The sequence below is a fragment of the Crassostrea angulata genome, chromosome 1 (assembly GCF_025612915.1).
Source record: "Crassostrea angulata isolate pt1a10 chromosome 1, ASM2561291v2, whole genome shotgun sequence".
NCBI classification, from domain to species: Eukaryota; Metazoa; Mollusca; class Bivalvia; order Ostreida; family Ostreidae; genus Magallana; species Magallana angulata.
The window spans coordinates 42864188-42879529 of NC_069111.1; the positions used below are offsets into that span (position 1 = coordinate 42864188).

The 15342-nt window shown below is 32.5% G+C and overlaps 1 protein-coding gene across 1 annotated transcript; it reads right to left on the reverse strand.

Annotated features, from left to right (window-relative positions):
- Window positions 1-1180: 1180 nt before the first annotated feature.
- LOC128183790 (tetratricopeptide repeat protein 39C-like) lies at window positions 1181-15051 on the reverse strand. The gene is made up of 14 exons (XM_052852944.1): window positions 14789-15051; window positions 14078-14126; window positions 13123-13260; window positions 12453-12966; window positions 12069-12166; window positions 11570-11663; window positions 10710-10764; window positions 10549-10601; window positions 9881-9990; window positions 9313-9436; window positions 7330-7427; window positions 6287-6391; window positions 5917-5955; window positions 1181-4944 (listed from the first exon to the last, which is right to left on the reverse strand). The coding sequence occupies exons 1-14, from the start codon at window positions 14938-14940 to the stop codon at window positions 4852-4854; spliced, it is 1722 nt and encodes a 573-aa protein (XP_052708904.1). The 5' UTR covers window positions 14941-15051; the 3' UTR covers window positions 1181-4851.
- Between the last annotated feature and the right edge of the window lie 291 nt (window positions 15052-15342).

Genomic DNA, 15342 nt, shown 5'->3' on the forward strand with positions numbered 1-15342 from the left:
GTCACCCGAGTCATAGAGGCTATTGTCTTCGTCCGTAGTCGTATGTCGTCGCCGTGCATTAAGAATCTTTACTTCTTGAAAACTACTAGGCCAATTGTTACGATGTTTGGCATCTCTATGGTAAAAAGAATCAAAATTGTGAAATTCATGGCTATACCACCCCCAGGGTATCACAGGTTGGACCAAATATTAAAAAAGCCAAATTTTTAAAAATCTTCTTCTCTATTCCCACAAATGTGGGGAAAAACTAAATGCATGATTATGATGTCCATTATGATATCAAAATTGTGAAATTCTTGACCCCCTGGGTCAGGGGCGCAGGCCCTAGGGCGGGGCCAATATGACCATACAGTAAAAATGTATTAAATCTAAAAAGAAAAAACTTCTCTACTCTCATACATGTTTTTTTAAACTTATTGCTTTGTTTTGATGTCCATGAAATCCTGTACCTAAATTGTGAAATTCATAGCACCTTGGTCATTAATTCAAGCCCTGGGGGAGGACCAATATGGGCATGTAGTAAAAACATATTAAACCTGAAACAATCTTCTTCTCTACTCCCATACTAGTATACGCTGTGTCCATGAAGTCCCCTACCTAAACTGTGAAATTTATTACCTCTGGATCAGGCGTTCAGGCCCTAAGGAGTGGCCAATATGGCCGAATAGTGATAATGTATTAATATTTTTTCTTTACTATCACAATCATGAGAGATAAAGTGGTGCACTGTTACAATGTTCTGATGTTAAATTGTGAAATTCACTACCCAGGACATGGGGCAGCAGTTGATGCTTTTTAAATGGGGAGGGGGGGGGACGTCACATTGAAAACTATTTGGTATATTGTCTCTTGGCAATATTAAATTAAATATAATTATGTTATATATAGGAAATCTACTTTAATATCCTGATATATACAATGTAATAAGATTGACCACTAAAGGCCTGCAGGTCTCTTATTACCAAACATTTTTGTCCCTGAAGATAAGGTATCGATAATCCAACTCTTAAACCCCAAATCCCCCTTTTTATGAATGAATATTTTTCAAACATCAGAAAATAAAAGCAGGGTAACAGAGGAGTCTCAGATTATGGTTTAGACTTTTACTTGGTAGATGTAAATATAGAAAATTGAACGTCGCAGATTTCCAATGCAAACATAGGGGGAAATATACACTGAATGTAAATATTGTTACAATTTATTACATACTTAGTAATAAATACAGGTTTTTTGCATTTGTGATACAGATGACATTACAAAACTCGTATCAGCCCCCGGGGCTGATACAGGTTATCAGCCGATACAGATCCGTATCACACCCCTTGCGGAATTCCTCTGTCTTCTTTCGCTCCGGCATTTGTGCATGTATACAAACGAAAAATAAAACAAACATTTGTTACAGCAGAGACATAAATAATATTATTAATGTCTCGATCTGGTTACAGTCGACATTTGTAAAATTTATTTTATACATGCACAGACTACTTTCAAATGATATTTAAAATCACATTTGTTTAAGTTGATGTTTTTTTCTTCAAAATTTTATTACTAAGTATGTAATAAACATATTAACAGATACCCTTTTTCCATATCACAGCCTGTATCAGCCCTTGACCAATATCAACCCGAGGGCCGAAGGAGTCTGGGGCTAACACTGGCTGTGATATAGAAAAGGGTATGCATTATTCTCTATATTGCAATTAGTCCAAAGAATCCCAATTACAAAGAACACAATGTACCTTAATTGTATTATTTTGTGAAAAAAGTGATTCTTTGAGTAATACGTGAAATTAAAAGATATCATTAGAACAATAATTTATTTTTTCTTGATAAACCTGATTCTTCTTTTTTCTTTTCTTCAAACCAAGTAAATGCATAATGAAATACAATATTATAACTTTGAAAACAAAAAACCCTACAACAGGCACGTAGCATCGGGGGGTGGGGGGAGGAAGGGCCCCCTCACCTTTTAACAGCAATCACTTTTCTTATATTTATTTATAGGAAAACTAAATTTTGAGATGTTCTTCCCCTTTTTTGAGAGTAAATAACTTTTTTGGAAAGATAATGAAAACACTGCTACCCTCAATTTGATGATTGGCAGCAAATTAGTTTCTTGGGTTCAAGATTACCGATGAGCCTGTCCCCTCTCAGCTTTCAAACTTGTTACGTGCCTGAACAATGAATCAAAAAGAATGAAAGACAAACATGTATATGACTCTTAAATTTACAAACAAAATTTTCAAATGAAGTTTCCTATATAATATGATTTAAAAAGGTTTATGCATGACTTGATCTCATATTCCATTCATTTCTTTAATTATTAAAATTTGTATAAATTAAAAAATTCATAGATCAAGAAAAAAATCAAGAAAACTAGAGACACAACAAAGAAAAATTTCTTATAAGTAAATCTATACTTTAAAAGGTGAACATTCTGCAAATAGACCTTTAACATATAATGGTACAATTCTTAAATGAACTTGAAGAATGATAGTGTTGTAATAATAATTGCTTTAAACGATAACTAAAAAATACAGGCATAAATTTAAAGTTCATTTCTTGAGTAAAACAAAAAATCGTTTTCACTTTTATAACATCACATTTTAAAGTCTTAAATCAAAACAACATTCAGAAGCACTAACAATCTACAGCAAATAAGATTCTTTGGTTTTTGGTTCATCCTTAATCAAAACTTTATTACCCGGTAATTAAAAATCATTTTCTTTTATAAATGGTTCCTTATAGGAAAGGAAAAACTCAATTCTGATTTTGAGGTACTTTTGTGCAAATGATGATTTGCACTTTGGTGCAACAAAAATTATCTGCAATATTCATGGTATGAAATTATTTGTAATCAATTTTAAGCTTTTAAACATTAAATTACATAAACTTTGAGTGTAATTTTCAAATTCAAATATGCATACATAATTCTTAAATTCTTTTGTCTCTGATTTTTTTTTTACTGGGGAATAATGGCCTGGTTCCTATGTTCAAAATTTTAGTAGACCTTGTGGTAACAAAGCAATAAAATTATATTTTAGAATATTTAATTTTATAAAATATGAATCTGTTAGTTCATAAATTCTACAAAAATAAATAATTAGTTACCACACAACTTCTTTATATTATGCAATACAAAACTATCTAATAATGATCATAAATTATCTAAATATGAGCTCTGTTTGGCACAACTCATGATCTACTCTACAAACTCTCAACAACATATTGTATCTGTGATCAAAAAGGGGGTACACAAAAAGAATGACCATGCATGATTTCAAACTCATAAAAGAGAACACCACGATACATGAAAAGTAGGGTTTTTCTTTTTTTTTACATACAAGTAGCACTGTCATGGAGTTTTAATTTTTTTTTTTTTATCAATTTATGTATCATCGATAAAAACACTGATGAAAAAATACACAATCACATTACTGTTGATCAACAAATTCCTAACACAAATTATTATCAATCATAAGACATACCCTCAAACCTTGAAAATTAGCCGGATTTAATCATAAGTCGGTTTTGAAAAAAAGCTAGTCATAAAAAAGCATAATATTCAGCCAAAACAAGAATTTCTTATCGAGGCTTCAAAGTCAATCGATGTGCATGTGTTGATAATGTACAGTAATAAAATCACGTTGAAGTAATAACGTTAAACTTTGTGAACCTAAACCAAAATAATTTATAATTAGGCCAAATAAATTTATTTGATTGTTATTAAATACACATTGTGAAGAAATGTCTGTAATTGTATCATCATTATCAAGTTCTACAAATGATCGGTCTATTTTTAACAGTGTCAATCAGTATGCAAATCAATTACTGCAGAACGGGACATTAAGTAAATAAGTCTTAAGGTGGAATAACACACCTGGAAAAAGTCACTCAAATTAACAGGAATTTTTTTCATAATGAAAGATATAATGACAAATAATCTGTACAAATGTCAAATAAACAAAAAATTTGCAGTTTGAAGATAAAAAATGAATATCTAAAATAATTATTCCAGTAAGCAACAACAAAAGCCCCTGCGGGATTCAAACTCGGGATGTACGGATCACAAGTCCGACACTTTATCCACTCCGCTATGGAGTAAGTTACATGTTTCAGTCCATAAAATCCTTTTATTAAAAGGAAATGTCGTTTCGATCAGCGCTCAGCCATTTTGTGATGATGTGTTATTCCACCTTAAATCAAATCATAATTATTGCTTATCTTCCTGCAATCAAACAAACTGAAGTCCGACAGGAGATAGGTGCATGCTTTACCGGACACTGTTAAACAAATACTGGACAATTGAGAAGTCAATAGGTGGCTGGTTACGTAATGGTGAATTAACTGAAGAGAACTTGCTTGATACAAGGTACAATGGTCTGGGTGGATAAATATTCTAAAACATGGGGGAAAAAAATTAAATACCACATGAGCACTAGAAGAAAAAAACCAAGCACCGGTAGTTTACAATTGATCGATTATAATATATTGTTTCCATAATAAGCTGTGATTATGCCTGCATCGCTTACAGGTTTTTTGATTGGAAAATAAGCCATAATTTGAAAATAAGACGGTTTTGAAAATAAGCCTCTATTTTCTTACCAAAACTTAAAATAAGCCACTGCTTATTTTCAAGGTTTTAGGGTATTCATTTGATATGAGGTTAAGGTATTTGGCTTTCCTGAATCTGAGGGTGCAGAAAATGCAGACACCTGGGTATGATGAATGCCCTTTATTCATTAGGTGTTCCCTTTGGATTTCCTGATCTGTGTAAATGTGGCTAATGGGAGTGGAAGGGGGATGAGGTGCCAGGAGAATTCTAAAAGCTGGCTGCCTCACTTCACCAACTCATCCAACTTTGGCACTGAGTTTTAATGCTTTCAGGGCATTGTTTACTCTCACTGTCAGTCTGTTCTCAAAATCATAGTCCTTGTAATTGTCCTGCAAAAAAAAAATAATTTTTTTCTTTATATATAAAGGCTTAGAAAAACTGCTTGCTTAAAGCTGTTCACTACTCAAATAAGCTGTGGACCTTTCAGCAGAAGTATTTTGCTGTAGAGGTATTGCCTGTGTGGATATACAGGTACATCTTATTCTCGCATTATCACTGGTGTGAGATCGGTTTGTCCAGTGTGAGACAGCAGTGTGAGATTTTTCTGTCTTACACTGTGTATTACTACGCCGTTTCAAAACGTAAACAAACGTTGTCTGCTGTAGGGAAATGCAAAATGGTGCATTGAGATTATCCATTAAGTAATTGTGTTTCTTAATTAATTACAATTTATCATATTTTTGATTAAAAAACTGTTGAATGCTCTCAATTTGACTTGCACTATTTGAAGCACGCGGAGGGATAAATCGAACGTAATCTTTTGAACGTCATAACAGAAAGTTGTCAAACATCATTTTTTAAGGTAATATAATGCGAGAAAAATAATCATTCATTATATACTCGTGTGGGATAGTGAAATTCCACCTCGGGGCCAAGATTCACGGTCTAGGACTCGGCAAAGCCTCGTCCTAGACCGTGAATCTTGTCCCCTCGGTGGAATTTCACTATCCCACACTCGTAATAATGAATGATTCTATTACTCTCTCACAATGAAATTGACAATGGTTTACGCACTATTTCTAAGTCAGGAGAATACTAACATCAAATATACAGGTTAATGCACTATTTATGAACAGAAAATATACATAAAACATGATATAAATGCATAAAAAATAAGGAATACTACATGTCGGCTACAAGTTTCAGGTGTGCAATCGGGGTGTGACAAAAATGTTTATATAGCTGTGTGACAGTGCCTCTTTATGAGCGGTGTTCAGCTTTAAATATGACTGAATTGAAATCAATCAATTGGATAAGACTCTAAAAACACTTAAATTATTTTATGTCAAAATATTACTTACTTTTATCTGTTGAAGCAGTTGCTTTGCTTTTCCAGCAGTCTGAAAATTTCAATTTAATAGATGTAAAGCAATGTCTTTTTTTAAAAGAATACATTGTATACAGTATGCACTGCAATATGTTCAAAAATGTTGAACTACATTCAGTATCAAGATTTGGATAAAAATAATCACGTCTTCTTTTTTTTATAAATGTAGATTCCTTATTTTACGCAAGCACTGAATTCTGTGAGTCTGTTATTTTGAATTAAATAGTGGGAATATGAAATCATGAGCACAAACTTTGGATTAAACTTCTTCTCACCATTTAATGCAGATATTAATTCCTCATGTTCAATTAGAAATTTGCAGTACCATAGGTAGAAATAAATACCTCTGGTTTTCTCATGTAAATGGAAGCAAGCTCAAAGCTGGCAAAAGCTGAGACATGGTGGTCCTCTTTCATTCCTTGTTGCCGTGCAATAGCTTCCTCTAGAAACTGAAGAATAAAATATAGCAATATTTCCATCAGAAAGATGGCTATTAACATGAATTTAGCAATGCAACTCTACAGCCAAATGTCAAAGATGCTAAAAAAGGATTTCATGCCAACATGCAAAGTTATCAAAGATAATTTTACACAGCAAACTGAAAAACTCTGTTCCCTACCATAAATGCGCATCTTTAGATACAAGTTATAAATTCAAAATAAACTTCTGCGAAAATCCTTTTGATATATTTTTTAAAACAACACTTCTTCTACAATTTAGTAGCAAAAACACAGGTACATCCAGCAAGGCTTTTTTACATCGAAGTTACACGTGTGCTTGAAAAGCATAGGGCCACAAGCCAAGAACTTATCACCCGTCTTCCCATAAAAAACAACACACATCACAAAAATGACCTAGCTTAAGAAAGTATGCTACATTGCAGCAAAACTTCATGATCTATTATACATCTCTACTGTAGATTCCTAATTAAAGGTGAGGAATTAATATCCGCGTTAAATCGTGAAAAGCACATCTCACCTTTATTTTTTAGACACATCAGATGATAACAAATAAAAGAAACTATGATACAAATTTGCACTCATGATTTGATATTCTTGCAATTTGATGCCAAAAGGTTGAATTGCAGAATTAAGTACTGGCGTAAACTAGGAGTCTACAGTTTATGTGGTATTAAAAAACCCTCCTATTTAGAAAGCAATGAAATCTAAAAATACGTCTGGTAGAGGTAAAAAGATCATTGTGATTGTATTATGTAGTGTTGACACCAGCAATGAGAAGAATAGAGTGGGTAATACACATTTTAAAATCAAAAATTGTGTACAGGTATTTCAATATTTTCATAAAGAATATATCAAAAGGAAGTACAGAAAGTTTGAGCTGTACAGGAGACAGGTAAGGCCCTCAGCGACAGGGTTCAGACACCTACCTGTACTGCCATCTCTAGTTCTCCAAGCTCTTTATACACTGCTCCCTCTATCAGGCATTTGATATGAAAGACTTTGGGATCTGTCTGCATGTCACAAACTGAAAACAATAAAACAGCAAGCTGAATTCAAAGTTAAATTTTTCTTCCAATGGAAAGAGCAAATATAGGCTACTTTGCAAGCTTTTTAATTTATATTCACTGTATACACATGTGCATGCATGTACTTATGCATATACACGTATATACATATGCATATATATAATAAATGTATATGAGTGTATTATGAATAAAATACTTCTTATTCTAAATTTAAATTTTTCTTACCCTTTTCTACCAAAAATAAGATGGCAGAATAAGACAAATCCTTTTCTATTAAATCTTTCATTTAGTCTAGCAAAGAACTATATGAAATAAGGTCTAATTTCTGCCCTTGTATTTTATAAATTTGAGAAAAACATCATATCATATATATTTTGATAAAACATAAAACTGAATATGCTAGTTACAGAAATCTAAAAGGTTTTTAAATTCGATCATTCCTTGTGCTTCTATGACATCAGGTAAATGGGCCATTTCCTGCATTTTCTCAAAACAGGGAAATTTCCTCAGTTTTTCTTCATATTCAAGAGTAGGAGGTAAAGAGCGTAATGTTGCTCCAAACCATTTTCACATGTTATTGTTCATATTTTTTTGGCATATCATATTAAAGAATGGTGTTAGAGCAAGCATGCGCTTGATGTATCCTTTTCAAAAAACTGATAGGAAATCCGTTATTTTTGGCTAAAATACATACTTTTTGTGAAATAAGCTCATTATTGACGTATCATATTTCTTTTATGACTTCAATAAGACAATTTATCTTTATAAACCTGAACTAGATATATAATAACCTATCTTTTAGCAAATTTATAAAGCTCTATTCATAACTTTGAGATTTGGGGCATAAAAACACTTTATTCCGCACATAGTGTTTTTTACTGTTCATCTTGGAGATATGGCTGTGGGAATCTATATGTCATTTTTTAGTTCATTGTTAAATATAACTGAAAGACTGATTACTAAGTTTTTTTCATGTGTAATATGGCTATTTGGATGATTCTGTAAGTTCATTGTTCACCTGCCATATATAATTGTAGATTTATATTGTAAGCTTTCTATCTTTCAGATATGGCTGTGGAAGAATTCTGTGAGTTAACTTTATTTTTGTGGGATATTTTCCGAGTTGACTTCCTATGAGATACAATAAATTGTCTGGTGACTTAATGTTTTCTTGCAAAATATGACTGCAAGTGGGTACTATGAAGATTTTCAGTTTGCATGTACCAGTGAGATTTGACTAAAGGCTACAATTGTAGGTCAATAAGTTTCCTTCCAAATGCGAGATGTGACAGCATAGTATAAAGATGATTTTGTGTAAGTTAACAGTTTGGTATGGCTGTAGATAGATTTTATGTCTTTCAACTTCACCTGTGAAATGTGACTGTAGGATGAGTTTTATAAGTTGCGAGATGCGACTTTTTAAAGATGGATATACATGTATTATGATTTTTAAGATTTTCCTTTGTAATTGTGAGATATATGACAGTGTAAAGCTGATCTAATTTGCATGTTAACTTTTCACCTGTGAGATTTGATTTGGATGTTAACTTTTTACCAGTGAGGTACCATACTCTGTATGGCTATAAGATGATTTGTGTTCCTTGTTTATATTTTGCTTACTGTAAACGAACTTTTATTTGCAACAACTTAATTTCTCTATTCAACAGACATAAACTGGTTCAAAGCAACTCATTAGCAAGCCGTATCAACATCAGTTTTATTACAACAACCATATGACAATAATTGGCTCGCAGCGAGAAATGATTGCGAAGACGAGGCTGAAGATGAGGCTCTCGTGAACCTCGCAAAATTTTTTGCAAACAAATAAAAGTTGTTTTACAGTATATGACAGTATAAAGATGAAGTTGTGATCTAGCCATTTACCTGTAAGGTAAGGCTGCAGCTCCTCAGCAGTACAGGTGGGTAGGGCATGCCACAGAAAGATAAGCTCCAAACACAGCAGGCGACAGTATTCCTGACTGGGGGCAGCCTTCTTCATCTTCTCTGCCTGTTGGACAAGAAACAGTTCAAATTGGAAGGAACACATACCGGTACTGTCAGAATGCTTTATCTTTACCTCTATGTCTTTTTTCTCAATTGTGAGATGTTTTACTTTCAAAAAAACATTTTTTTAAGGAAAGATGAAATAAATCCATCTTTGTTCCAAATTTAAACTAATCTTAATTTGTTTCAAAATACAGTCATACAAAGCAGGATTAAAAATATTACTTGATTAGATTGTATAGATGGTCCTTGCCCATTTAGATAACTTAAAACATGAAAAGAATTAAAGGTTTTCCATAAAGATTATATTTCATATACATGTACTTGAACATATCTTCAAAATTAAAAACTACAGTAGCATTGAATAATAGGAAATACTTTGCTATTATCAAATACTTCTCTTGACAAAACTATAAGTGTTATAAGCCATTTATTCTTAAGAACTTACCCTTCTAGACACATAAGCCTCGATTTGATTATTTTTCTTCTTCAGCAGTCCGGGCACTTCCTTCAAAATCTCATAGCCCCCTTTCACGTCTCCCAGGGCTCCAAGGGACACTGTTTACAAAGAATAAGAAAACTCAACTTAACATGTAAAAATCTAAGTAAAATATATATTATTCAGGTTACTTGCTTCTATTTAAGTCGAATTTGAAACTTAAAATTGTACTTATTTCCATTGAATATTTATGTTTTCTCTTCATTTGTCACAGCTACATGTGGTCTTAATTATGCTCATATGTTATTATGAAACGTGAAAAGTGTTTGGGGTACCAGGTACATGTGATACTATCTAAAAATTATTTGTCTATATCCATGTACAATCATAACCAATAAAGTATTTGAATTTGAGCATGCCATCCCTCAGAATATAAGGTGTGCATTGGATGTTCAGGATTTTATCATTTAGATATTTCCATCATGCTAAAATATCATTGTTTAATTTCTTTGAAAAAAAAACTAACAATATACACTGTACATGTAGTAAAATATTTGAGTTTTTAAAAGTTTCTTTTCAAAATAGGTACTGGTATTTTAAAGCTACACATAGCAGTTTGTCAAAGAACATCATCAGTAGAGTTAAGAGGAAATATGTACAGGTATCAGTTTACACACCTCCCATAAGATAGGTATAGTAACACTTGGACCATTTGGTTTCTTCTTTCAACCTGTAATACAAGGGATAAAAGAGAATCAATGATAAGAAGTATACCAAGTGTTACATAACTGTGACAGTTATTGGTCGTTAACACCTGCCGCAAGTGTGTGGATCTTACCTGGTGAAAGCCTGTAAACTTTCTCTCCATTGTAGCTTCATCAGATTGACCCAGCCTATTACAAAAAGAAGATATAAAAATTTATATACAATGTACACAACATAGAACCCCTTTTCATTGATTTACAGTTGTTCATTGCATGTATCCACATATATTTACATCCACTAAGTAAGATTCAATCCCTCTATTTCTTACAGAAATGGATTGTAATTATTAGTTCTGTTGAAACTGACAGAAGTGAAATCTACATGCTCAGTTTATCAATTGGTTGAAAACTTTGACATCTTGAAAACTGATTTCTCGAATACAATGGATATGTCGAGGCGATATTTAAGTCCCAACCACCTATTTTTATAGTATTTTACCCTCGATATCTCGAATATTTGGATTTCTGGAAGTTTTACAACAGCCCCATCTAGTTTGAGATAACGAAGTTTGACTATACATACACATTCAGGGTAGCCCTCATTACTCAGGAACTACTTGACTGCATGACAACTAAACATATGTACCAAAAGATCTTATTTACAGTAAACAAGTAATAAAAGAGAAATCAGTTCTACCTGTATCTACCTGTTACCAATAAATGTTACCTAATCTAACAATTAAGCATTAAGCCTTTATAAGCACTATGTCCTGTACTTCAATTAGAGTTGAGATGAATTATTAAATGTTCTATTTTTATTATTCTTAAATTTTTTTTCCATCCAAAAAAAAAGGAAAAACCCTATATTCTACCGCCATTTAAAAATTTAATTTAGTTTTTGCCTTCCAAAGCTTAATGATACATTTTCATAAGCCTTCTATGTAATTATACAGTACAAAAATGCACTGACTTTTACTTCGGTACGGTACATTACCGAGTTCATATTGGCACATGAGTTCCACTTCTCGCTGCCCCTTTGCTGCCTCTAATGCTTTCTGGTAGAACTCCAAAGATTTGTCAGTTTGTTTCTGTTCATACAAAATAATCCGTAACAGAATAAACACTTCAGCTTTAAAATGACTGACTTTTTTGTTTTATGTGTACAGGCACATGTAGTAATGCAATAATTCTAGAACAAAACCTTTAAAAGTTTACATACCGATAACTTATAATTTATATATACATTCAAATGTGTATATGTACACATCTGGTATACACTGGTAGGTTTTTTTCTCATTGTGGAATAGTGAATCTCAAATGCAAAATCGGAATCACCATGTAAAATTCCTAACATATATAACTTCATTAAATTTTTACTATCCCCCACATGTATTTAGTCTTGCAATATCAATCGAAATGCGGATTAAGAAGGTACATGTAACAATAATCTATATCATTTAAAACATGGATTAAGAAGGTTACAATAATCTTACTCTTAGTCTGTGGATCCTTCCTCGGAAGAACAGGAATAAAGGTGACTGTTGGAACTCCGCCTCCTTCTCCTCAATTATCCTCTCTGCATCAGTAGTACCTACAACAAAGTTAGTGTCCTTCATTAAAACTGCTCATGGCAGATTTGATAAAGAAATTAATATTACTGTGAAATAGCTAGATATAGTTCCTTGAAAAGCAATGGAAATGAAGCAATAATAAAGTCACTGTAAATTATTTTAAGGTCAAGAAATAAAGCTATCATTTTTATGCTTAATTTAATTTATATACTTCAAACACTAAACTTGTTGTAAATATTAAGTAAAAAAATCATCTTTGCTATGAATTATCTTTTCTTCATGTATTTTAATAACTTTCACATTTACCAGCACTATAATCATTGGCTCCATCCAATGCAAAGAAAGGTCTCAATATTGTATGGTACCACAACAGTCCTAATGTGGCAAGAGGGGCTTTCATGTCCTTACTGTGACTAGAGTAATCTAATGCTGCCAACCCTGCATCCCGATCGCCCTCGAACCCAAACAGCTCTATCAGCTTCAGAATCTTAGGGGGAACCATGGATATACAAATCTGAAATGTTCCATATCCAAAACTAACTGCTCCCTGAAGCCGGTCAAGAAGCTCTTGTGGCATTTCGTTGTCATTGCCGTCCACTGGTCCATTTTCTGACTGCCGTAACTTGGCATTTTTCATTTGAAGCTGCATGACATCTTTATACAATTTTTCATAGATTTTCCAAGCTTTGCGGAGATACCAACCACCCTTGATGTAGCTAGGAATGTCTTGATTGGTGAACACTAGTATCGCCTGATATAGTAATGAATCAGCCACTATCACCTGTCTTTGAATCTTTTCATCAATGCTGATTTGTCCCCCCTAAGAAAGATATGTGAAATTGTTAAAGCAAGTTATTTCTAGGAAAATTGATAATTTAATTATTAGGAACAAAACGATAAACTTTTTTATTTAATGACAGCTGTCTGTAGTTGGCAAAGAGAATCATAATTAGTAAGTGTGAGAAAATCAAATAACCTCTCTTTTTTTCTTGGATTTAAATCTATTCTTTATAGACTTTAACACTCCAGCATCTGTGTCACTCAATTTTTCTGTCTCTTGCAAAACTTTCATGGCTTCCTCTAATTTTTCATCTTCAAAGGACATCAATGCTTGCTACAAAGAATCACAAGTTTTATATTAATGTAATCAAAATGTCAAGTGTGTATTTCATTTTACATGCAAGAAGCTACACTAAGTGTTTGTTATGATGCATAGGGCATGGCATTGTCTCTCACATACTTGTTTATTAGTCCTCCTTCAGATTACAAAAAATTATATAAAGGCTGCAGAACATTAACTGGCAAGATTGGAAATATACAGCTTATGTCAATATCACCTGTTACAATCAAAACATTTGAAATGGGCGGGGATAAATTGATGCGGACATCTGAAAAAACTTGCTCTATAAGTTAAATAATTCTCTGAAGTCATTTGACAATTAATGCTTTACCTTGCGTATAATCTCTCCCGAATTGAGATCTTCTCATATAATATACTTCCATGTATTGATGAAATAAAATGTTTTTCAATCGCTTTGCTGATACTAAATAAAATGTTTTTCAATTGCTTTAACTTATATAGTAAGTTAGAAATGCTGAGGCGGATTGAAAATACACTTTTTTTAAATACAGTTTCAATACAATGTTTTCTCAGATGTCAGCGGCAATTTGTCCCTGCCCATTTCATTTGTTTTGACTGTATCAGGTGAAATTGACGTAATTTTCTCAGATGTCAGTGGCAATTTGTCCCTGCCCATTTCATTTGTTTTCACTGTATCAGGTGAAATCGACGTAAGCTTTATATTGCCAGTTAATATTCTGCGGTCTTACTTCATCCATCTTCTGCACTCTCAAATAAAATTTTTGTAATTTTAAAATTTTTACATTTAAATGACCGCACAATAGGAATGTCAGTTCTTTACTATACTTACCATAAAGAACACAAAACTGTGACCTGCATTCATCAAGAAACTGTCATTCCTGTATATAAAATAAGCAGAAATTGTTAAATTGAGCTTAGATGATCCAATTTATTGTCATGTTCATCATGATAATAATGGAAAAATTACATATTCCATGACATTTTATGATATCAAAAATGAGTTGCAAAATTCAAATAACCTTTTTTTCCTAGTCTCAGCATAATTAGGACATACATATTTAGCAGATTCAGACACATTTTTAGAGGATATTGATATTCATATAAATATTGATTGATTTGCCACTGTTCTCATTTTTAAAAAGAAGAATTAATTCAAGTATCATCGGGCCATAATTTGGAATAAATTATTGAAAAAAACTGTTAATACAACTGCTTTTAATTATGTGAATATATCTGTTTTTTTAGTCCTAACAAAAAACTTGCAACTTATCTTTTTTTAACATCATACTTAAAAACTGCTGATAGAACAGTGTTAGTAGTTTAACAAGTTTACATGTCAATAATATTCTAATCTGTAAATCAATTGCATGTTCTATTAAATTACACTTACTGTACAAATATATAAAATATACACTGTAGAACGTGACATGTCATTCAATAAATTAATAAATACAAATTACGCAATAAAATCCAATATAAAATAATGTTCCTACAGAGTGTCTATTTTCATCCAATTAAAACACTGCCTCAAGCAACATACTTGTATTTTTCGAATAAAAGTCTCGCTTCTTCAAACCCGTTATTCAATAACATTGAAATTCCTCCCAGGGCCATCTCAGAGTCGTCTAGCCCGACGAGCGTGTCCTCGCTCTCAGAAGTAGACATTTCAGTCATCGTGGAGTTTGTTGCCATTTTTTAAGCTCTTACAGACAATAAAATTATCGATCTTTCATTTTATTCAAACTGAACTCTGACTTCTGTTTGGGGTTGCCACCGATCTTACGAACTTCCGGCTAGACTATTAGGTAACACTCATATCGAGCCCGATTCGAAATTATCATCATTCATTTACCGTTTCTTTCATTACAAAACTCTTAAAATTTTCTTAAATTTAATAAATGAAATTATAAAGTAATGTTTTTAAGTATTTTATCGTTACTTTGGGTCTTTTTATAATTTTAGATAACTTCAAGGTTAATTAGGTATCTTTAAGTTTCTTTTGGGTAAATCGACGCACCGTGTTTGTGAAAACGAAAGTAGAACAAGTGCACGACTACTGAACGTAAAATTTACTCCGAGAGACTGGTTCAAACG

Bases quoted from the DNA above. Each gene is read 5' to 3' on its own strand.
- LOC128183790 (XM_052852944.1), bottom strand. From the start codon at position 14,940: ATGGCAACAAACTCCACGATGACTGAAATGTCTACTTCTGAGAGCGAG. The intron at 13,261-14,077 runs GTAAGTATAGTA...GATTCTTTGTAG, and splicing joins ACAGTTTTGTGTTCTTTATG to CAAGCATTGATGTCCTTTGA. The intron at 12,167-12,452 runs GTAAATGTGAAA...ACTTTGTTGTAG, and splicing joins AGCCAATGATTATAGTGCTG to GTACTACTGATGCAGAGAGG.